This window comes from Ahaetulla prasina, chromosome 10 (genome assembly GCF_028640845.1).
Source record: "Ahaetulla prasina isolate Xishuangbanna chromosome 10, ASM2864084v1, whole genome shotgun sequence".
NCBI lineage: Eukaryota > Metazoa > Chordata > Lepidosauria > Squamata > Colubridae > Ahaetulla > Ahaetulla prasina.
This window is the reverse complement of record NC_080548.1, coordinates 7133891-7157506: the sequence shown is the minus strand read 5'-3', so window position 1 is coordinate 7157506 and position 23616 is coordinate 7133891. Positions and strand designations below refer to the sequence as shown.

Genomic DNA, 23616 nt, shown 5'->3' with positions numbered 1-23616 from the left:
AAAGTGAGCATTGAAAAGGTAGCAACAGACAGCAAATGTTGCCTTTGCAAGAAAGCTGAAGAAATGGTGGACAATCTAATTAGCTGCTGTAAAAAAAGAAAAAAAGCACAGATTGACTACAAACAATGGCATGACAAAGTAGCACCAATGGTGCATAAGAAGATCCGCAAGAAATACTTGCCTGCAAGTAAGAACTGGTGGGACCACAAGATACACAAAATAAAGAAGCTAAATTGCTGTAGGACTTTAGCAATAGCACCTAGACTTATATACTGCTTCACAGTTTTTTATAGCCCTCTCTAAGTGATTTATAGAGTCAGCATATTACCCCAACAATCTGGGTCTTCATTTTACTGATCTCAGGAGTATGGAAGGCTGAGTCAACCTTGAGCCAGTGTGGATCAAATCTCTGGCAGTTGGCAAAATTAGCCTGCAATACTGCATTCTAACCACTGCACCACCTAAAACTCTTAACACTTGCCACCTAAAACTCTAGACTTAACAATTATTGGTAACACAGAAAGTCTGGATAGTGAACTTTGCAGAAGCTGGAGATAGCAGAATAGAAGAGAAAGAATAGAGAAAATAACAAAATCTAAAAGTCTACAAATAGTAGAATGACCATGACAAAATAAAGCAAAGGTAATACCAAGAGTAACAGGTGTCTTGGGTGAACTCCCAAAACAACTGGGACATCACTAGACGTTGTCCCAAAGATGCTTTTCCAAGAGGTGCCTGATTTTTTTTCCTTGAAGACATTTTGCTTCTTATCCAGTTTTGGATGAGAAGCGAAATGTCTTCAAGGAAAAACAAAGTCCAGGCGCCTCTTGAAAAAGCACCTTTGTGACAACCATGATCTGGATGACTGAGAATCTCCATAGAGAATCTCTAGAAATCAATCAACATTGAGAAAATCACCATCGATCAATTGCAAAAAGCAACTTTACTTAGAACAGCCTATCGCTGTTCCCTTTAATACCATCAAACATCTGTCTAACCCAGGTCTTTGGGAAGCACTCAGTAGGTGGATAAAAAAAGTGTAACCCAATCTAAACATCTGACTGACTATGCGGCAAACCATAATAAGTTATTAGGCAAGGAAATCCTGCAGGTAAGAAAATGCCTGTCTGGTCTACCACTGCCTCTTCTGAGAGCTGTACAGAAATATTTCCCAAAAGTTAAGCCGGGGAATTTAAAAATTAAATTGGATTTGAACATTCTCCGATTGAAAGATGTCCTGTTCCATGCAGCTGAGGCCTCAATACAACCCTTTACATTTTCAAGACCTGAAGTTTAACCTTCAAAATTTGTTCTGGGTGGAAGTCTTGGATAAAATCAAACTTTGACTTCTTTGGATCCATTTCCACCCAACCTTGTTGAATAATGGTGAGGTTATAAATACAGTTTAACTGTCACTTTGGAAGCCATATTAGGCCGGAAGCTGCTGTACACCATGTCCATAGCTCTGGACATTAACTTTTACTGGCTTCCACCACACTTTGGATAGGTTAAAAGCCAGGCATTTTTCTGATCCATGTATATTTATAAGGGAGTGGGGTCCTGAAACTATAAGTAATTGTTCAGATGAAAAAGGGAGTGGGAAAGAACCACTCCAGGGCGCATATTTGTGAATGCATTGTGTTCTCTTGCACATGTAAAAACAATGATCCTTTAACTGCCTGCAAATAGAACAACAAAACATTTTCAGGGATGATGTTACCAGGTTTGTAGCATCTGATTTATTGAAAAAATACACAAGCGAAGCATAATAATGTTTTACACTACCTAGCCCTAGAATCACTTTCCATGAGAGGGCAGCCATATAAATTTGATTAATAAAATAAATAGCACAGTAATAGCACATTTCTTTTTGTACTCCTCAAAAGAGCAGCTGGAGTGAAGTCTTGTCAACCTCAGTTCTTCTCTCTCTTCCTTCTTCTCTCTTCTCTCTCTCCTGTACCATATTCTTACAAATTCAAGCTGCCTGGTTGTAATTCTAACCGCTTTGGTGCGGCTTCATCTCATCTTTCACCTCTTTTGCAAGCTTTCCCAACCTGAATTTCTCAACCTGAATTTCCCAATCCAGATGTGTGGGACTGCAACCTCTGGAACAGGGGTCTCCAACCTTGGCAACTTTAAGACTTGTGGACTTCAACTCCCAGAATTCCTCAGCCAGCTTTGCTTCAACTATGGGAGTTGAAGTCCGCAAGTCTTAAAGTTGCCAAGGTTGGAGACCACTGCTCTGGAATGTCCAGGGGCTGTTGCTTGGAATCCTGGAAGTGATAGCCCAAAGGCTACCACCTGCGCAAATACTGTTCTAAGGAACAGTGCATTCCAGAGGCAGGAGGGGAGAGATTGCCTGCCAAAGGGGAAAGTCTCCAACCTCTAGTTCCCCTGAATGAAAGATCACACTATAAGCCAAGTTTTCTGCAAGCCATTGTATCATAAGCATTCAGAACAAACTATGGCGGCCTCACTCACAGTGTGATGCCATTGCAAAAGTCATCCAGATGGTGTAATTTGTCTTGCAGCTGATGTTAACAGCACAGTTCATGCCATTTGTGCCATTACATGATGCATGTGATACCACGGGCTTTCCCACTTTGCACATACCCGTGATTTTTGGCTAATAACAGAACAAGGACTTTGCTGCCTCTTCATAAAATTAAACTGAATCAGAGTCTCCAGCCGTGACAACTTTAAGATTTGTGGACTTCAGCCTCCAGAATACCCTAGCCAGCATAGCTGACTGGGGGATTCTGGGAGTTGAAGTCCATAAGTCTTAAAGTTGCCAAGATTGGACAGTCCAAGGTTGGACTGTGAATGCTGAGCCCTCTTACAATATATAGAGCTCTGTAAACTAACTCTCTTTGTCCTGGCATCTTTTTCCCCCCTCAGGCTGCATTCACAATGGTGTCAAGTTCCATGCTGGAGCAACTTACCATGATAATTGCAACCTCTGGTAAGTCTTGGGCTTTGGGATCTCAGTCTGTTTCTTCTCTCAGTTTTGCTCTGTCAGACAGGATGCTGCAACCTGTTGTGAATACACACTGCTTGCCAAGTGCTGAATTTTGATCAGTGATTGTAGGGATGCTGTGATGGTTGTAAGCATGAGGATTGGTTATATCACTTTTTCCAGTGCTATTGTAACTTTGGATGGTTATTAAATAAATGTTACCAAGTCAAGGACTACCTGTATTCCCACAAGAGCAAAAAAAAAAAAAAAGAGTTAGAATCCCACAATACACCAGAAGAAATTTAGCCGCATTTCCTTGGAAAAATAGAAGGGGACTCCTTGTGGTTAAAAGTTCAAGACTCTGGATCAGGGCCAGCTCCGGAGGTGGTCGTGGTCCCCCATGTTCTGGATTGTCAGAGAAAATGGCAAAGTGGTTAGAAAGTCATCATTTAACTCAGGGGTGTCCAACCCTAGCAACTGTAAGATTTGTGGACTTCAACTCCCAGAATCCCCCAGCCAGTATAGAATTCTGGGAGCTGAAGTCCACATGTGTTAAAGTAGCCAAGGTTGGACACCCCTAATTGAAATGTTCCCATTCTTAATCTCCTATCATGCCTTGGAGTTATGTGATGCTGGATGCTCTGGGAAATGTAACATGGTAGCTTCCCACCTCCCAGTCAAATAGGGGGTTGGTTTGTCCAAGGACTTTTCTCAACCCAACATCTGTTCAGGGAAAGCAGATTCTAACCTTGGGCTTGTTGTGGGTTAATGAGTCAGTGTGCAGTCTGAAGCAGCCTTTTCTAATCAGAATCCCTTTCAGAGGTATTGGACTACAACACCCATGCTGTGACTCTGCTGGCTGAAGAATAACGAGAGCTGTAACTTAATACACCTGGCAAGTTCTGTGTGTAGAAGGGACAGTCCTCCCAAAATCAGTGTGATGCCATGAATTTGAAGGGCTGCAAAACTGCTGATCTCTACATAATAGATCTGGAAGTTGTGCTCTGAGAATTCCCTGCCAACACTTAAGAGTGGGGATTCTGGGTGTTGTAGTTCCATGGTATTAAAAAGAGACAAAATGAAGGCAAGGCACATCTCCTCGTCTCTTTTTCCATTCTTTTCATTTTCCCATTTCTCCATCTCTTGCCCCACCCTTGTTTCCACTGCCTTCCCCCTTGAAATGAGCTTAGAGGTCCTATAAAAGGAATGAAGGCCAAGAGGCCAATGACTGCCTTAAAGGTCTAGGTGAGGCATTCTTCCAAGTAGGGCTTGTGTATCTGTTTATGGTTGGGAGCAAAGGGGAGAAACTTTGGAATGGAGAGGAATTTGAATTATGTGTGTTCCCAAGTGCCTGGAGCTCCTGCCTACTCCGAGCCACACAGATACACTGAACAGAACTGGGCATGTCAGTCTTGAAACCAGAGTTTCATCTGCCATCCTTCTCATTCCCACTGACTGCCTTCATACAAACTGCTCAATACAGTTCCTTGAGGAACCAATTTCTCGGTTTAGCCAAGATGCTGAGTCTTAAACCAAGAAACAGCCAGGATTCACACCAGCACTCAGCTGCATTAGAAAAAAAAAATCCAAGTGAAAATCAACTAGGTTTCAGAAATTGAATCACAGCTAGATTGTTCACTGCCCCAGTTCAGAGAGTTATGTGAATATAGCCACAGGCTAAAGTGGATTAAATGGAAAGAACGATCGAATCAAATAGAATAGAATAGAATAGAACAGAATAGAATAGAATAGAATAGAATAGAATAGAATAGAATAGAATAGAATAGAATTTTTTTATTGGCCAAGTGTGATTGGACACACAAGGAATTTGTCTTGGTGCATACGCTCTCAGTGTAGATAAAAGAAAAGATACCTTCATCAAGAATTCTAAGATACAACACTTAATGATAGCCATAAGGTACAAATAAGCAATCAGGAAACACTATCAATATAAATTGTAAGGATACAAGCAACAAAGTTACAGTCATAAGTGGGAGGAGATGGGTGATGGGAACAATGAGAAGATTAATAGTAGTGCAGATTTAGTAAATAGTTTGACGGTGTTGCGGGAATTATTTGTTTAGCAGAGTGATGGTGTTCGGGGAAAAAAACTGTTCCTGTGTCTAGTTGTTCTGGTCTGCAGTGCTCTATAGCGTCGTTTTGAGGATAGGAGTTGAAACAGTTTATGTCCAGAATGTGAGGGGTCTGTAAATATTTTCACAGCCCTCTTTTTGACTCATGCAGTATACAGGTCCTCAATGGAAGGCAGGTTGGTAGCAATTGTTTTGTCAACAATCACTTCAGAAAAGGTTGGGGAGAATTTCTTCCCTGCTGAATCTGGGGCTGTTCTTAGAAGCAGGTGTCAAATCAGGAGAATTCTGATCCTGCAAGACAGAATTGCAGCCACCAACTGGCCAAGCTGGGCCTCTCTTGACCTGAGAAGCACCGTCAGAAAGTCTGATTTCCAGCTGGCATTTCCTTAAGGACTTCCCACCTTGGGATTCTTCCAGAAACTGGCCTCTCTCAGTACCATCTCTCAGAAATGTATGAGCTGCTTTGGCTGAGCCAGTCCATAAAAGGAGAAACGTTTGCTGTCACTGGAGGGTTAGGGGGAGGGAAAAAGGAGGGAGGGTTTGGATTTTTGGACCAAATAAAAATGCCAAGCATTGCATGAAGGGTAGCTAATACTGCTTGGGGCTCCCTGTCAAAGAGGCAAAACGTTTTTAATCAGTGTTTCTTAATCTTCTAGGACAAGGAGGGTTGTATTCCACATGGCCAAGGTGGCTGCTTAAATGCAGCTCCATCCCCCAGATGCAGTTATCTCCATCCCCCAGTGCACAGTTATCATCCCTAACCTGGGCCCTGCCAGATGTGTTGGACTAGGGGTCTCCAAACTTGGCAACTTTGAGACTTGTGGACTTCAACTCCCAGAATTCCTCAGCCAGCTTTGCCGCCTGAGGAATTCTGGGAGTTGAAGTCCACAAGTCTTAAAGTTGCCAAGTTTGGAGACCCATGTGTTGGACCATGACTCCCTTTCCCAGCCAGCCAAGCCAAATTTGGACAGTGCCATTCAAAGGAAGGCAGACGTAGAGAAATATATTTATATCATTGATATCAATTTCCATGCCATTATTCTGTAAAAATTCATTTCTGCACCAATAAAGGAGAATATTTGCAGCTGGAAGTGAGAGGTGCTTTCTGAGCTTGGATGTTTTCTTGCAGACATTTCATTACTCAAACTAACGCTGCTACCGGTAACACTGATGATGTTACCTAATTGGGTAATAAAACGTCTGTAAAAAAAAACAGCCAAGCTCAGAGGCACCAAGGACCTCTCATTACTGCACATCCTGGTGATTGCCCTTAACTGAATGGCTTTAAGAAGGGCAGGGCTAAATTCATGAAGGCAAAGGTTCATTAAAGGCTTTAACGTTTCAATGGTATTTCTGGGTTAGGGGCACCTTTCTTCAATATTACCACCCTCAACAAGCACTTGGTTGCCACAGGAATAAACTTATAAGTCGATACCTTAGTTTGCTTCAGGAAGTCTTATTTTCTTATTTTCCTGATAACCTCAGCTTTTGAAAACCAGAGACCAAGAATGTGTGTGTGTCAGCATTGACTCCTGGCAACTGCCTGGACAGAGCCCTGCAGTTTTCTTCAGAGATTTTGGAAGTAGTTTGCCATTGCCTTCTTCCGAGGGTGAGAGAGTGAGACAGAGGTAACCCAGCTGGCTTTCAGGGCTAAAGCAGGACTAGAACTCATAGTCTCCTGGTCTGTATTCTGGTGCCTTAAACACTAGACTGGCTCTTTTTTCCAGTTCTACTCCCCAGCTAATACTTTCCTCTATTAGGTTTAAACTGTGTAAATCCAAACTAAGCTTAATGAGGCTTCAAAACTAGAAATTAGTCCATCCATAAAAATAATATGGATTTCTTGGGAAGCAAAGCTACTGTTGTCTGTAGTTAGGGTCACACAGCTGCTAAACCCACTTTGCTTTGGAAGGTTCCCTGCAGTTTTCTTGGTAAAATTTTGGAAGTGGCTTGCCATTGCCTTCTTCCTAGGGCCAAGAGGGAGGGACTGGCCCAGGGTCACCCAGTTGGCTTTGTGTCCAAGACAGGACTAGAATCCCCATTATACCAGTTTTTAGCCTAGTGCCTTAACTACTGTAGCAAACTGACCCTCAGGTTCCTAATTAGCCACGGAAGTACCTAGTTCTGAATGCATTACTAAGGCTTTAAACTAAGTAATGAATGCATTACTAAGGCTTTAGGGCTGCGGTGTGGCTCAGGCTGTAAGAAGCCTGTTATTAAAACACAGCTGCCTGCAATTACTGCAGGTTCTAGTCCCACCAGGTCCAAGGTTGACTCAGCCTTCCATCCTTTATAAGGTAGGTAAAATGAGGACCCAGATTGTTGGGGGGGCAATAAGTTGACTTTGTAAATATACAAATAGAATGAGACTATTGCCTTACACACTGTAAGCCGCCCTGAGTCTTCGGAGAAGGGCGGGATATAAATGTAAACAAAACAAAACAAACTGAAACAGGTTCCTAGTAATATACAAGGATATTTTGTGTGGGAATAAAAGCAAATACATAAAGGGGGAAAAAAGGAAAGTTTGGGGAGAGAGGAGATATTCAATTACAGGAGTTAGCTTTGTTCTTTGTTTCTCATGCAGTAGAACTAGCCAATTTCCAAGCTGGACAGAAAAAGCCTAGGAGTAAAAATATCTGAAGTTCTCTTTTCATTTGCAAAATTTATATTTGCAGGCTGTAGAATTTGTATATTATTGACAGTAGACTAAGTGTGACTACCAACCTTCTGTTACGCAGGCCATATTGTGTATTATATATTGTATTTCCTTTTATGTACTCTGTGTCTGTGATCCATAATAAAGTTAAGTAAGTAGAACTAGATTTAATAAAGTGAAATTGCAGGAAAGCTGTTTTTCCAAAACGTTAGGCCACAGCCTTAATGGTACAATTGGTCTGACAATTAAAGTTATGTTTTCCCTGAAAAAATCCACTTAGCTCCCTGACTGCTTATATAATGAATCATTCAGAAGTTTGTAGCTTGTAGTCCATGCTTACTTAGTACTTATACTAAGAGAGCTAATTTGGTCTAGTGGTGAAGGTGGCAAGCTAGAAACCAGGAGACCGTGAGTTCTAGTCCTGCCTTAGGCATGAAAGCTGGTAGGATAACTTTGGGCCAATCACCAAGAAGTTGTGAATTCTAGTCCTGCCTTAGGCATGAAAGCCAGTTGAGTTAGTCACTCTTTCGCAGCACAATTCATGCCACAGGGTTGTTGATGTGGGGAAAAATAGGAGGAGGAAGGACTGTTAGGTATGTTTGCCAACTCATTTTGATGAGTTCTTTATCAAAATAATAAAGGTGGGATACAAATAAATACAGAATGAAATTATTGGGTTTACTCCTGCTAGGAAGCTAGTAGGAAAAAGTACACCAAAGCATCACATGGGAACTCCAAGCGTGGTGTTCCCATGTTAACTTGGGCATGACGAATCTGATGAAAGAATTATGAAATTGACTAGATCCCATTGTGGCTATTTAAGGTCTAGTGGATACCCAATTAGTTGAGCTTGGTGGATCCCTAAAAATCAAGGAGGGTTGAAAGACCCAGGAAGAAGGTGAATGGAAGCCTTTCAAGGATTGTTAAGGCTACAAGCTGGAAGTCAAAACACTTCCTGAGAGAAAGCCATGCCCGACCTTTTCTGCATGGCTGCCAAGAAAACCACCTCACTCCATCCATGATGTCACTAGGAATTGTGCTTGACTTGAAGGAGACTTTGAATGGGCAACACATAAAGGAGAAGCGGGAAGGAGGAGGTGCCCCTGTCTCCACTTCTCTCAAGAGATTATTGATGGGCAGGAAAGGACTGATGTCATTTTTTCCTTTTTTAGTAACTTACATCAAATGCACAGGAGTAAAGAGGAATGTGAAACTTGTGCGTGTCCTTATGCATGTCTGACCCGGAACATTGGCCTGAAAAGAAACAGCAGCCACTGGAAGCTGAATGCAGTCTTCTTTTTAAACTCCATTTACTTCTCCTGCTGTTAAACCTTTGCACTCCCGGTCTAGACCCAGTAGCTTTTCTGCAGTATGTTTGCCAACTCAGTACTTGGACAGAGTCACTCAAGAAACAAACACACAAATGAGTTTTTAGGGCAATTCATAATTAGGACTTTACCTCTTGCACGGCAAGTCAAGGTCTGCCTTTGAAAAGGTGGTGGAGCTGAGATCCAAGTGGAAAAGGCTTTTTAAAAATATCCATTTATTTTTAAAGTTTATTTCCTCCACCAAAGGTAAAAAAACAACAACAATTAATTATTGCTGAGCCCTTCTCACACTCCCCATACCTCCTTCATCCATCTTGGTTCTGTTTCCTGGAAACAAAACAGCAGGTGATTATTTGATCTTTGTTAGATGGCCTCACTAAATGGTGCAGGAATCTCTGAAGTCTAGGAATGTTGAGGCATTCTGGATACTTGCCAGATCACACATGATCCCTGAGCTGTTACTTTTGTATTATTGGTTTAAATCAATGTTCCTCAGCATGCTGGCTGGGGAATTCTGGGAACTGAAGTCCACGTATCTGAAAGTTACCGTGTTTGAGGAATACTTGTTTAAGTAGTTGCTTCTTTTCCACCTTTTCTGTGGTATGGTGTATGGTTTCATTCAATCCCCTTAAGAAGACTGGTGCCAACCCATATTGTGCCAGGCTGCTTGGCACAATATGATAGTTTTGGTTGGTTGGTTTTAATTTTGAACAGTTCATTACGATAAAGATGTTTTTACCCCAATCCTCCTTCTCAATATAGTATGTGCAAAGCCAGAGAATAGGTTAATAAGATTGAGAGTGTGAATGCAGCCAATGGAAAAAGTCAGGTAAAAATCTGTTCTGTGTAACATGTAGTTTGGCATGTAGTCTTGGCTATCTCTTGATCAGTCCTGCCTCTTTCCTTTCCTTTCCTTTCCTTTCCCTTCCGGTCCCTTCCCTTCCCTTCTTTTCCCACTCTTTTCCCCATCTTGGACTGCTCTGCTCCTATCTTGACTATTTCTTGAAACACCAGGCATTGCCTTATTTGATTCTTCCAAATCAACAGGTCAAAAACATGTCATCTAGATATAGAGCTAATCCTCAATTTACAACCATTCATTTAGCAACTTTTTGAAATTACAATGGCACTGAAAAAGCTACTTATGACTAGTTCTTGCACTTACAACCTTCGTACCATTCCATCCAGTCATTGATCAAAATTCAGATGCTTGGCATGTATTTATGATGGTTGCAGCATCATGTGATCATCCTTTGCAAGCTTCCCAGCCGCTTCTGACAAGTAAAGCCAATGAGGGAAAGTCAGATTTGCTTAACAACAGATTATTCATTTTATAACAGCAGTGATTTGCTTATAAACGTGTGAGAAAAGATTATAATATGAGATATAAATGGGATATAAATTAAAAAAAAATATGCCTTGCTTAGCAATGGAAATTCTGGTCCCAATTTTGGTCATACGTTGAGGATTACCTATAATTGCAGATCTCAGATTTGGATTTGTGATGAACTCAGTCTCCTTTTGAGTCCTTAATGATTCTTTCTGTGTCTTTTCTCCACAGTACTTGCAATGGGCATGGTGAATGGGAGTGTGAAAACCACATCTGTCTTATCAGTGGGGACATGATTGATGCCATCAACAGAGGGAATTATGGGTAAGGACAAAATTTCTATTCTTTGAATTGATGGAGCATGGGCTGAACTGAAGAATTTAAGTCGCATCCAGATGCTTTAGTAGATCAGTTCAAAATAAAAACTATGGGCGTTTATAAAACCATCACTGGGAATTAAGGCTCATGCTTTCTGAACTAGTTGGAACAAACCAGCTGCCTTAGATCCGAGTTCCCCAACTTTTCTGGCTTTTTGGCCCAGCGGGGTGGGTGGAGAGGGGATGGTTCTGCGTGAGTATACATGTGCACGGGCAGCTCTGTTTGCATGAGCAGCACACACGTGCGCTTGCCACTCATGTGAATGGAGTGTGCATGCATGTGCTCACGCAAGTGGGTATGCATGTGCTTATACATGTGCTCTCCCATCGTTACTGTGACCCAGTTGCAAATACCTCTCATCCCACTAGTGGACCACGGTCCAGAGGACTGGGACCCTTGTCTTAGATGCTTAACCCATTCACTAGTTCAGGTTCCAGAAGGAGTCGGACTTTTGCTTTTCATTCTGAGCTAATTAGCAACCAGGAAAGAGGAAACTAAATTCATCCTACAACGGATCCAAATGTTACAACCTGAGATGGACATTTTACCATGGCTCATTCTGAGTATTCTTCCTTGGCAGAGCCAAGCTTTGTCTTTTTAGCAGATTGTCTTCTGTCTTTCTTTAGCTGGAGAGCTTCCAACTACAGCCAGTTCTGGGGGATGACACTGGAGGAGGGCATTCGGTATCGTCTTGGCACCATCAAGCCTCCTACATCTGTCATGAATATGAATGAGCTTCATGTAAGTGGTTTTCTCATTTATTTGTTAGATTTATTCTACTTTTCTGGCAAGAACTTCATCCGGGGTGCATAGTTTTCATCCTCTGGTTTCATCCCTACATCTATAACTTTCAAGTAGACTGGGATGGTGTTTTTACACAACATATTCTTTGAAGAGCTAGTAGTTTCATTCCCACAACCCATTGGTTCTTTTAAACTTTAGATAAGATTTTTTGGAAAGGGGAGTAGATGGGTGTTTGTTTGGTTAATTTAGGGTATTACATAAATCCAGAAAGATAATTAATTCATAATTAGATCCTCTGTGTTATGAGAACCAAGCTGCAAACTTAGTCTACTATGTTGTGTCTTTTAGATTGGTTGATATGGTCTATGAAGCCTATGAGTGCAGTATGGCTTTGCTTTGATTTTGGTTATGTAAAGATTCAGTGTAGTATGTTAGTCCAGAGTTAAATAATCTTGGTAAGTGAATTGTGTGAAAATATTAGGACTTGTCTTGAAATTACCCAAATAAAACAAGGAGGAGAGGAGAGAGACATTGGTTGATTCACACAGCACTTGAGGGGCAAATGCTTTATGGCTGTGGTTTTTATGGGAATTGAAGGAACTGAGTCCATTCAGTAAATCCAGGTTCAGTTTGCTATGTTGTACCAAGATAGCTCTTCAGTGTTTTAAAATCTTTGGAGGAAAAGTTGAATCTAAGCGGAATATAGTAAGTATTTCACACTATGTTCGTAGCAGTGATATCCAAAGACTAGGAAGTGTGTTGTTCCATTATGTTGACTTCTGGCATTTGACACAGTAGAATGGCCAGACTGTTGCACTGTACAAATTGAAGGGAACACACATGCATACACACACAAACACACCCCATAACTTTGGCATCTCTACAAAACTTGGAATGCTTGTTGTATTCTCTTGAATCAATAACAGGAGTGGCAAGAAGGTCTGGAACAAAAATATCATGTTTTGGAATCTAAGAGAAAAATGCTTTGAACATTGAGATGTTTTGCAAGATACAGCCTTGGGGATCTGCAACCACCCTGCTGCTGCCTAGGGGTAGGGAAATATGTGTAGGTTCCACCGCTTGTCCTCTTGCAGCATGCATTTTCACCAATAAAAGGATTGCAAAACTTGCTCAAGTTCCTGCTAAATCCTAAATCTATTCTGAAAATTGTTGTTGCTTTGAGAAATGGACAGGAGAAAATGATATTGTTGGTTGAATGGATCGGTGTTTCTCAACCTTGGCAATCTTAAACTGTATGGACTTCAACTCCCAGAATTCCCGAACAGGCATGCTGGTTGAGGAATTCTGGGAGCTGAAGTCTACACAGCTTAAAGTTGCCACGTTGATAAACATTGGAGTAGCTGCTCTGTGGGGTAGGGTTCAAAATAGAAAAATGGTAGAATTGACACTGCAATGAAAGTTCAACTTCTTTTTTTAATGTGTCTTTCACAACGTATCTAAAAAAGTGGAGCTCCAATCATACTATTGTGGCTGCTCATCTTAAACTTTTTACCCTCCTTTTACCACTGCTCTTCTTGCTGTTATTGACAAAGGTTGAGCATCTTCATTCAAAGTTGCCATAAACGAGAACAACCATTTTGCGGAAAGATTTATGCAGTGGTGAAATCCAATTTTTTTTACTACTGGTTCTGTGGGGATGGCTTGGTGGGGGTGGCAGGGGAAGGATGTTGCAAAATCTCCATTCCCTCCCTACTCTGGGGCCAGCCAGAGGTGGTATTTGCCAGTTCTCTGAACTACTCAAAAGATCCACTACCGGTTCTCCAGAACCTGTTAGAACCTGCTGGATTTCACTCCTGGGTTTATGGAATAGCAGTTCCTGCTCTGGGGGAACATCTCAGAATGTTCATAGCCCTCCTCCCCACCCCCCCGGATCACGATTTGCCTATGATTCCTGGGACTCCTGGGAAAATTGTTGTTTATTGAGTGATTCATTCTCTTTCTGCTTTCCTCTGTTTTCTGCAGATCAACATGGCCACCAATGAAGTGCTCCCTTCCCATTTCAATGCTGCCGATAAGTGGTCTGGGATGATCCATGAGCCTCTCGATCAAGGCAACTGTGCGGGATCATGGGCCTTTTCCACAGCAGGTAGCAATCCTTGGATGCAAATGTGACAGCCTGAGCATAGAATCATAGAATCCTAGGACTAGAAGGAACCTTAGAGGTCTTCTAGTCCAACCCTTGCCCAAGACAGCAGTCCTTATATCATTTGGGCAAATGACTGTCCAGGGTAAGTAGGGTAAGTTGTCATCCACTATGGTGTGCAAACTGTTGTCTGCTTCTTATCCCTTTTGGGGGGCTCTCAATATATTTTTAAAAAAATAAATCCTCCAAACTATTCCAACTTCATAGGTGATATGGCCCCCACCCACTTGTAGCTCTTTAAGGCATGAATTACTGGCCTTGGCCTTCAAAAGGTTGCCAGTTCTCTCTTCCTATTTAAGCACATTAAAAGACACAGACTTATGAGATAGTCCTTGACTTACAATCCATTCATTTAGTGACCGTTTGAAGTTCCAATGACACTAAAAAAATAGATTTGCAATCAGTCCTGGCACCTATGACCCCATGATCACATGATCAAAATTGAGATGGTAGGCAACTGGCATGTATTTACAATGATTGCAGCATTCTGGGGTCAGGTGATCTCCATTGGTGACCTTCAGACCCAACTTCAAACAAGCAAAGTAGGGTAGACAGATTCACATAACAAACCTGTGCTTCACTTAACAATTGCAGTGATTCACCTAACAATGTGGCAAAAATGGTCATGAAATTGGATTTGACTGGCTTAGCAACTGCCTTGCTGAACAGTGGAAATTCTGATTCCAATTATGATCGTAAGTCAATGAGTACCTATACTTAGTCCATTTAGCTCCATATCATCTGCACATGGCTCAATGACAGGACCCTTGGTTTCTTTGGACTTGTTGACTCAGTTCCAGGATAATTTCTTCTTCCTTGATTGGCTTCTGAAAATCTCGTAAGCACCTGCAGGGTCTAGAGATACATATGAATGTATTTTGCATTAGCCTTCTCAAGCATGATCTGATTCCTTTTTCTCATGCTTATGGACTTGCACTTCAATATTGTTGTCTCTCTCTTCACTGGCCCTCAGTTCCCCTTTTCCTGATCTTCAATCCTGGATCTGCAGCTGGAGAGTTGGATGCAAGAAACACAACAGGTTTCTAACCACAAGTTTCTTTTTTCTCTCCAGCGGTGGCCTCTGACCGGATCTCAATCCACTCCATGGGACATATGACACCTGCCTTGTCCCCCCAGAACCTGCTGTCTTGCAACACTCGCCACCAACAAGGGTGCAGTGGAGGCCGTGTGGATGGAGCCTGGTGGTTCCTGCGCAGGAGAGGGTGAGTGGCCGATGGTCCTTTTCTGCAAATGAGCTTGGGACAATTTGGATTTTCCTGTGAGGCCAGCAACATGGGAATAGTGAAAGGGACATTCATTTCCAAGAGTACAACCTACTATGATATTTGACTAGACTATGACTGGAACTAAGGAGAAATTTCCTGACAGTAACAACAATTAATCAATTGAAAGCTTAACTCCCAGAGTTTTGGATGCTCCATCACTGAAGGGCTTCAAAAAAAGATTGGACAGTCATTTGTCCAGGATGGTAGAAGACCTACAATATTCATTCCAACTCTGTTGTTCTGTATTCTGTATGACAATCCTTGGTTTCCTGCAGAAGTTCAGGAGAAAGATGTTTAGAGAACATAGGGTAGACAGCATATGATTGCTTTGTGTTAGTCAACAATCTGGATCACATTTCTCTAGGTTGCTATTTATCACCATGACCTTCAAACACTGGTAAGGTAGCTCATGAACAGTTTGATCTTTGGAAGGGAGCCTGGGCATGAGTCCTGAGTTCCAAGACACCTCCAAACCGTTCTCTTTTCTCCCTTGGGTCTTCTAGGGTGGTGACCGATGAATGTTACCCCTTTACCAGTCAAGAAAAGGAGAGCTCCCTTGCCAGTCCACCTTGCATGATGCACACCCGATCCACTGGCAGGGGAAAGAGGCAAGCCACAGCACGTTGCCCCAACTCACAAACTGACTCCAATGAGATCTACCAATCCACACCTGCATATCGTCTCTCCTCAAATGTAAGTCCCGCCTTTTCTTCTTATTAGCATGCTGGTAAAATTTGTGAGGGGGGGGGGTCAGGATCTATGGGAAATGGAAATAAGACCAGGCATTGCTATTCGATTTAAGTAGAACAGTGGTCATCAAATCAAATTTATTTATTACAGCCTTTACAATAAAAAGGATATAATAAAAAAGTGAACTCGTTTACAGCAACAGTTTGCTATTGGGGAAGAAAAAAATTAATAGGACAATAAAACATCTCTAATTAAAAGTTCTGCCAAAACAACAGCATTTATTTCTGGTTTTTAGCAAAACCGGCCCATAGTGAATAATTGGTTCACTTAACAAACACAATAGTCACTTAACAACTGCAATTGTCGCTTAACAACCACAATAGTTGCTTTACAACCTGGTGTTTGCTTAACGACTGCTTCAAAAAAGATAGTAAAATGGGTAAGTCACATGGGTGACCAATAGAATTTAGCAATAGCACTTAGACTTATATACCACTTCACAGTGCTTTTAGAGACCTCTTTAAGCAGTTTACAGAATCAGCATATTGCCCCCAATAATCTGGGTCCTCACTTTATCGACCTTGGAAGAATGGAAGGCTGAGTCAACCTTGAGCCATGTCAGGATCGAACTGCGAACTGCTGGCATTACTGGTAGTCAGCAGAAGTAGCCTTCAGTACTGCATTCTAATCACTGTATCACCACCATTCTTATGGTCATATGTTAAGGATTACCTGTAGCCATTAGCTTAACTCCACTAAGACTGGGAGAATATGGTCACCCATTTTGGTACAGCAAGTCAAAACTGGATGCACCAGGGTCTGTTCTAGCTGGACAGTGGGCTACCTAAGCCCAGCAAAGCAAGGAACTCTGAAATTGAACCTGCCCCTGAGCTAACTTTTTGCATCTCTGAAAACTTGTGTTGAAATTCTTGGGAGAAAAGTGAAGGAAGTTAAGGGAGTCCTTGGTAGTCTCCATTATTAAGTAATATCAGCATGACTATATATCGATTTTCAGTTCAACCAGGCACTCTCTAAATGCCAGTATTAGAGTACACATCAATCCTCTGACTCGAACCAAAGGGGCTGATGATGATGATGGACACTGGGAAGCACTAAAATAGAAAAATATGTTAAATATGAAAACGCATTTATTTATTCAAGCGGGACTGGCTTAAAAGTTTTATTAAATTTTAATTAGGATTTTTATGCATTTTAGGGTTTTAAATTCTTAAATTTTGGCCATTTATGTAATATGCTTGGTTTTACGTTTGTTTTAATGTGTATATTGTGGGGTTTTTATTATTTGGCTGTACACCGCCCTGAGTCCTTCGGGAGAAGAGCGGTATAAAAATCTAATAAAATAAATAAAATAAATAAATAAAATAGGATCAACTTGGCCCTTAAATTGATCAGAACATAAGCTCCTCATCTAGGAGCTTCTCTCTTCATGAGAAATAAATAATTGCTTTTGATTCTCTATCGATCTAACATCTGTCATTTGTTTGTAGGAGAAAGAGATCATGAAGGAGTTAATGGAAAATGGACCTGTGCAAGGTGAGGTGGGCTCTCTGAAATACACATCAGGGTGGAAAGTCACACAAAGGAGAAATGATTTGTACTACAAAGTGGTGGCTGAGTTTCCCCTTTATTAGTAATATGTCTGTATTTTTCTTGGAAATGATTTATTTCAAGACTACTAAGAATCAAGAGATCGCTATGTAAATAATCTGTTGCAAGCTCCTCCAATGTCAGTGAGCAGACCATCTCCCTCATGAGATCATAGGAAGGTTGCCAGAAAGAAAACCAGAAGGTCTCTGCCCTAATGTTCATAGGGACGTAATGGTTTTAAATTGGAAATAATCCAGCTGTTGGAATTCTTGTAACCTATTGACTTCATCTCAATAAATCTTGCTAAAGAGAACTCTGTGAGAATTGTGCATGGAAAGAATCTAAGAAAGCTAATTCCAGCAATATTTTTTTTTGGTATTTAACCTATTTATTCCCATACAGACATTCTAATTTTCTTTGTAACAGCCTGCTTATGATTTGGTGAAGTTATGCTCACTTATAATGGAGAAGTTTGCAGCTAGCTATTTACACAACAGTCTCTCAAATCTTAAGCTGCTTAAAAGGTAAAGGTAAAGGTTCCCCTCGCACATATGTGCTAGTCGTTCCCGACTCTAGGGGTCGGTGCTCATCTCCGTTTCAAAGCCTAAGAGCCAGCGCTGTCCGAAGATGTCTCCGTGGTCATGTGGCCAGCATGACTAAATGCCAAAGGCACACGGAATGCTGTTACCTTCCCACCAAAGGTGGTCCCTATTTTTCTATTTGCATTATTTACGTGCTTTCAAACTGCTAGGTTGGCAGAAGCTGGGACAAGTAACGGAAGCTCACCCCGTTCTGCAGCACTAGAGATTCGAACTGCTGAAATGCTGATCTTTCAATTGACAAGCTTAGCCACTGAGCTACCGCATCCTTAGGAAGCAACAATCCACTTTTCTGTTCTCCAGAAGGCAAAAGGAAATATTCTTGAATTGGTCTATAACAGAAAACCAGAATGACAACATAATATAAAATAAATGAAGGAGTCAAAGGAGACTTGTTTTTTTTAAGGAGCCATTCTTAGCCACAGATAATTGACTATCATTGGATTCCCACAACATGCTGAAGCCTCAACCTGGGTGAACAAAGACAGTGTTGTTGGACTGTGAACAATATGCAGTGGACATGTGGACATGTTCACAGAATATGTAGTGACCAAAGTAAATGAATCATGTGGTGACTTAACATGAGGATCTGGTTCATACAGCAAGTTAAAATTCAAGGTTGCTTCTCACAATTCATTCAATAACAAACCTTTCACCTGGTCTAGCTGGTTGTAGGAATGTAAATTTTCTTTCTGATATGAAGGAATAAAGTATTAAAGGACTTCGACAACTTCCTGACCTCCGGACCTTTCGCCGCGAGCTGAAGACATATCTATTCTTTCGAGCAGGACTGGCTTAAATAGGGTTTTTAAATATGGATTTTATTGGGGTTTATTTTTTTATATTTTGTATGGTATTTTAAATTTAGGCTATTTTGAATAAGTTTTTTAAAATGTGTTTTATTGTAATATATTGTATTATTTTATTTGCCTGTTCACCGCCCTGAGTCCTTCGGGAGAAGGGTGGTATAAAAATTTAATAATAATAATAATAATAATAATAATAATAATAATAATAATAATAATAATAATAATAATAATAATAATAATAATAATTATTATTATTTTGGCCAAAAAGTCAAACATGACTTTGCTGGAAGACATAAGGAAGTTTGGAAACACTATAGTTTTCACAGAACAATTATTACAAAAACTGCCAGGAACTGGTGATGCTGCCCTGTCCACATTTAACCAGATTATTTAATCTAACAGTTTCATTCAAGTGTGGATAGCTTTCATCTTGGTTAGCTTGATCCAGTTTAGCAACTTGTGTGAACGTAGCCTTTATGACTATTAAATGATCCAGTGCCTTCTATCAATCTAGAAAGTTCAGTCAGTCTGAAGTGAGTAGAAAGTTTGCCTTCGAACCGTAAAGCTTCCTAGGCAAGAAAGTGGTGGCGCCTAGCAAAGCTTGATTGGGCTCAAAATTAACCAGGATTTAACTGGTTATCATTTCAATGAGAAATGGAAAATACCAGGGCTGTCTACCAAGGAAATACCAAGGAAGCTAAAAGAACAAAAACTCTAGGAAAAAAGTAATAAGAAAACTTTTCCATAATGTTCTCAAAAACCTGTGTGGACTTGCCCAGGAGGTCACCAGGAAAAGGAAAATGAGCAACACTCTCTCTGGACAGTAATTTGCAGCCTTAGTAATCTGGGCCAATAATGAATCAGGAAACAGCCCAGAGTGGCTTCCAAAACCTCTCAGGGTTAAATACCACTGGCATTATGGTAATTCAGAAGCAAGCTGAGGAAACAAACTTTCAAACCTGCTGGATGCCCAAAGCTGTTCTTTGCATTCTATTTTAATGCTTTTTGGTTGGAACAGTCACAATATTCCTGTGATCCTCCTGCCCCCCACCCTCTGTCCCACTTCCTTAAGTGGGCGTCCTTAACTTTCCAAGGTTGGATTCTTATGAATTGAACTGGGGAAAACCAGCCATCTTGGAAATTGGGGTAGAAGATATCATAAGGTACAGTTATGGCTGATCTTTAGAAGCTTGCTGGTGAATCATCTTGAGAGGGCTAAACTCTGCTATTCATCTTTCTACAACTGGATGAATAAAGGGTGCAAAATGTTATGTCTGGTTAAGTGTTATTAAGCTTGGGTAGCTTGCTGGGGAAGGCAAGAGAGCACAACTGCCACCAATAGGCCAATTTTCTTGACCATAACCAGGTCCTTCCTGGTTCTACCTTCTATGCAAGCAACAAAGTCTTCCATATGTCATGGCCCTATGCATTGTCCTCTTTGGTGCAAGAAGTATAGAAACTGGTTGGAGAATTCAATGAACTCTAGACTTCTGCCAAGTTCCCTAACTTTTGTTGTGTGGGTGAGCCCAGAAATATTGGTATTTGAGTTATGAAGAATAGAATGTTCATGTCAGATTCTTTTCTAGCCTAGATCCATAATTTACCTCCTTTCCATTCCTCTGCAGCCATCATGGAAGTACACGAAGACTTCTTTGTGTATCAAAGTGGGATTTATCAGCATACTCCTGTAGCAGCTGGGAAGCCAGAACAGTACCGACGACATGGTACCCATTCTGTCAAAATTACTGGGTGAGTGAGATCACTAGAAGTCAACGAGAAACCCAAATCCAAGGTGTCCCTTTGCGAGTGAATACTTCATCTAATGAGAAATGTCAAAGTTGTGTTTGCTTTGGCACTGCGGTTCCAGCAGTAGATACTGTAACAGTGTCAGGAAAACTCAAAACTACAGTTAGTTTTTGACTAACTGTAGCATTTATTTCCAGTTTTCAGCAAAAATCTCTCATAGCGACAATGGGTTTGCTTAACAATCATAGCATTAACAGCCATGGTGTTTGCTTAATGACCATCACAAAAAAGTCATAAAAGCATGGGCAGGCTCTATTGCCATTGTAAGTTGAGTGCTACCTACATATATGAAATTATGGGCCTCCTCTGGAGGTTTGTAGCTTTATTTATACCTGGCTTCCAGAATATTTCTCAAATTCATCATCCTACCCATTATTTATTGGCCCTAGAAATGTGTTAGAAATCCATTTTTTTTCCTGTTCTAGAGCAGTAAATTTTGCTCTCTGTCTACCCCAATCCAGTCTTTCAAAACCAGCCAGAACTCTGTTTGGACCCTATCGGTATTTTTAATACACTATAACAGTATATTACTTAGTATTTGTTAAATTACCAGGTGTCAGTCCTAGGTGATCTATAACTTTATACTACCCCATTTTCATTGAGGAAACAAAAGGTAATGCAAGTCCAAAGTCCAGGTAGAAATTTTGCAATGTGATAACGCTAACAAGAATGCATGCACACAAACACACATACTCTGTCTCATACACACTTAGCGTCACCTATAAAAAGTTGTGAGGGTGCAGTGGTTAGAATGCAGTATTGCTGGCTGACTCTCCTCATTGCCAGGCGATTCTGACCAGCTGAAGGTTGACTTAGTCTTCCATCCTTCCAAGGTCGGTAAAACGAGGACCCAGATTGTTTGGGGCAGTAGGCTGACTCTGTAAATTGCTTAGAAAGGGCTGCAAAACACTGTGAAGCCGTATATAAGTGCTATTGCTATAAAAAACAGGCAGATTTTCAACCACACCATCACAACCACAATTTTTACTTTTATACTTGTCCTTTGAGGACACCCCTGTCTTCTACAAATCTGCTGTATGTCTACATTAGGATACTCGGTACCATTCTGGTTGAAAAAGGACTAAAGTGACAATAACAGGCTGGAAAAGGGCAGCTGGAACATTTTCAGTTAAGAAAAGGCTAGAAAATTTGGAATCCTTCCACTCAGAAAAAAATCAACTGAAGACTGAAGTGGATCAAGTCATGTATGGCATGGAGTAAAAACATGGGGTGAAGTTTTCATCCTTTTTTCTCAGCAACCAGACTGAGAGTCAGCCAGTAAAGCTGAGCAAAAGATTTCAGACGGGCGAAATGAATGACTTCCTCTCACACTGCACACCTGTGTTCCTCTGTTGCCCCTTCTGTACGACAGCTGAAAAGAAAGCCACTTATTTCTCCCTCGCTCCTCTATGTTCCTGGTCACCGTGATGAATTTATCTCAACCTGTTCATTTTAGATAGCTACTGTCACCCACACAATTGCCAGGCAGAGCCCTGCAGCCGTTAGCATCTGCCATTTACTGAAAGCAGATTGATAACAAGTAATTTCAAACTGATTTTTAAAACAGGTTTTTGGACGGCTTTTATACTACTGGTGTTTAAATATTCATTTTTTTAATCGTCCAGATTTATGTTCTTTCCTTGCGATACCTTTGCATTATTTTATCTGTAAAAGGTATTATCCCAAGATGGAATGATGATTACTATTCGCTTGGATGGTTTAAAAACAGACTAGTTAGTTAATTAGCTTGTTAGTTAATTATTCATTTATTAAATTCATAGATTGCCCAACTCCATCCTGAGTCTGGGCAACATACAATATGATTGTAAAACCATAGAATACAGAAAATATAAAATATAAAAATAACACAAAATTATTACAATCACTCTGCAAAAATCTGCCAACTACTCTATTTTATTTATTTATCAGTTTTTTTAACATTCTGCAGCACATATACCTAATATTTATAAATATACCTCCTATTTTTCCCACTGTGAGGTAGGTTGGGCTCAAAGAGAGAGATTGGCCAAAAGACACCCAGCTGGCTTTCATGACTAAGGGGGAACTAGAACTCACCATCTTCTGGTGATTAGCCCGAAGTCTTCCAGCCAATTTTTTTACCTAAGGTGGGGCTGGAACTCACCATCATTTTCGTGTGTGGTCCAAAGTCCAGCATTTTTGGTGATTGGTCAAAGTCACCCAGCCAACTTTCATATTTAAGGTGGGACTAGAACTCACCATCTCCTGGTTTCTAGGCCATCAGCTTCACCACTACAGCAAATTGGTTTGGTGTAAGCTGGGGGGAAAAGGCAGGTTTTAGGGGCTCATTTGAATAAGAGCAAGGTAGATATCATTCCAAGGAAGAGGCCCTACAACAGAGAAGGCTCACTTTTTGAATCCCATCAGGTGATACTATATAATTGATAACACTCAGAGCATGCCAACTCTTCCAGCTTGTGGGAAAAAGCTAAGAGAGAAGATAACCAAGGTCCAGTTCATGATGGACAGCATTGTCAAGGTCTAACACTTTTGAAGACTTAAAGCTATCTCTGGTTCAGGGACAGAAGTCTCCAAATCCTATTTGCAGGGCATCAATACCCAGAAAATATATGTAATGGCCCCAGACGGTGGTGAAATTCAATTTTTTTTACTAACCGTTCTGTGGGCATGGCTTGGTGGGCATGGTGTGGCTTGGTAGGTGTGGCTTGGTGGGCATGCCAGGGGAAAGATACTGCAAAATCCCCATTCCCAGCCCACTCTGGGGCCATCCAGAGGTGGTATTTGCTGATTCTCCGAACTACTCAAAATTTCCACTACTAGTTCTTCAGAACCTGTCAGAACCTGCTGAATTTCACCCCTGGCCCCAGAGGCATGTGGCTGGTCCCTGTAAGAAAAAAAATGCTATCACCAGGCTTGTAGGTTTCTTCTTTAAGGGTTGAAAATGCAATTTTTGCCAGTTGATTTGACCCTTTCTAGTTTTAACATAATTTTACCTCATCCTGGAAAGAGGTGGTAGAGCATAAGCTGGCTTCATGTGGGCTTTCTCCACGATTTTTAAAATCATTAGGTTACAATCAAGCCAAGCCATTAATTATTTAAAGAAGAAGGGATGTGGAATTTCAGATTGAAGTTAATAGGCTCCCTCAATATGATCAACAGGAGCTCA

The 23616-nt window shown here is 41.0% G+C and overlaps 1 protein-coding gene across 1 annotated transcript in view; it reads left to right on the top strand.

Annotated features, from left to right (window-relative positions):
* TINAGL1 (tubulointerstitial nephritis antigen like 1) overlaps nt 1-23616 on the top strand; it is a 44769-nt gene that overhangs the window by 10481 nt on the left and 10672 nt on the right. The window contains exons 3-10 of the mRNA XM_058195423.1: nt 2899-2962; nt 10598-10690; nt 11371-11485; nt 13472-13595; nt 14725-14875; nt 15442-15631; nt 17137-17182; nt 20270-20393. Coding sequence (XP_058051406.1) covers nt 2899-2962; nt 10598-10690; nt 11371-11485; nt 13472-13595; nt 14725-14875; nt 15442-15631; nt 17137-17182; nt 20270-20393 — 907 coding nt within the window. The remainder of the gene's footprint in view (nt 1-2898; nt 2963-10597; nt 10691-11370; nt 11486-13471; nt 13596-14724; nt 14876-15441; nt 15632-17136; nt 17183-20269; nt 20394-23616) is intronic.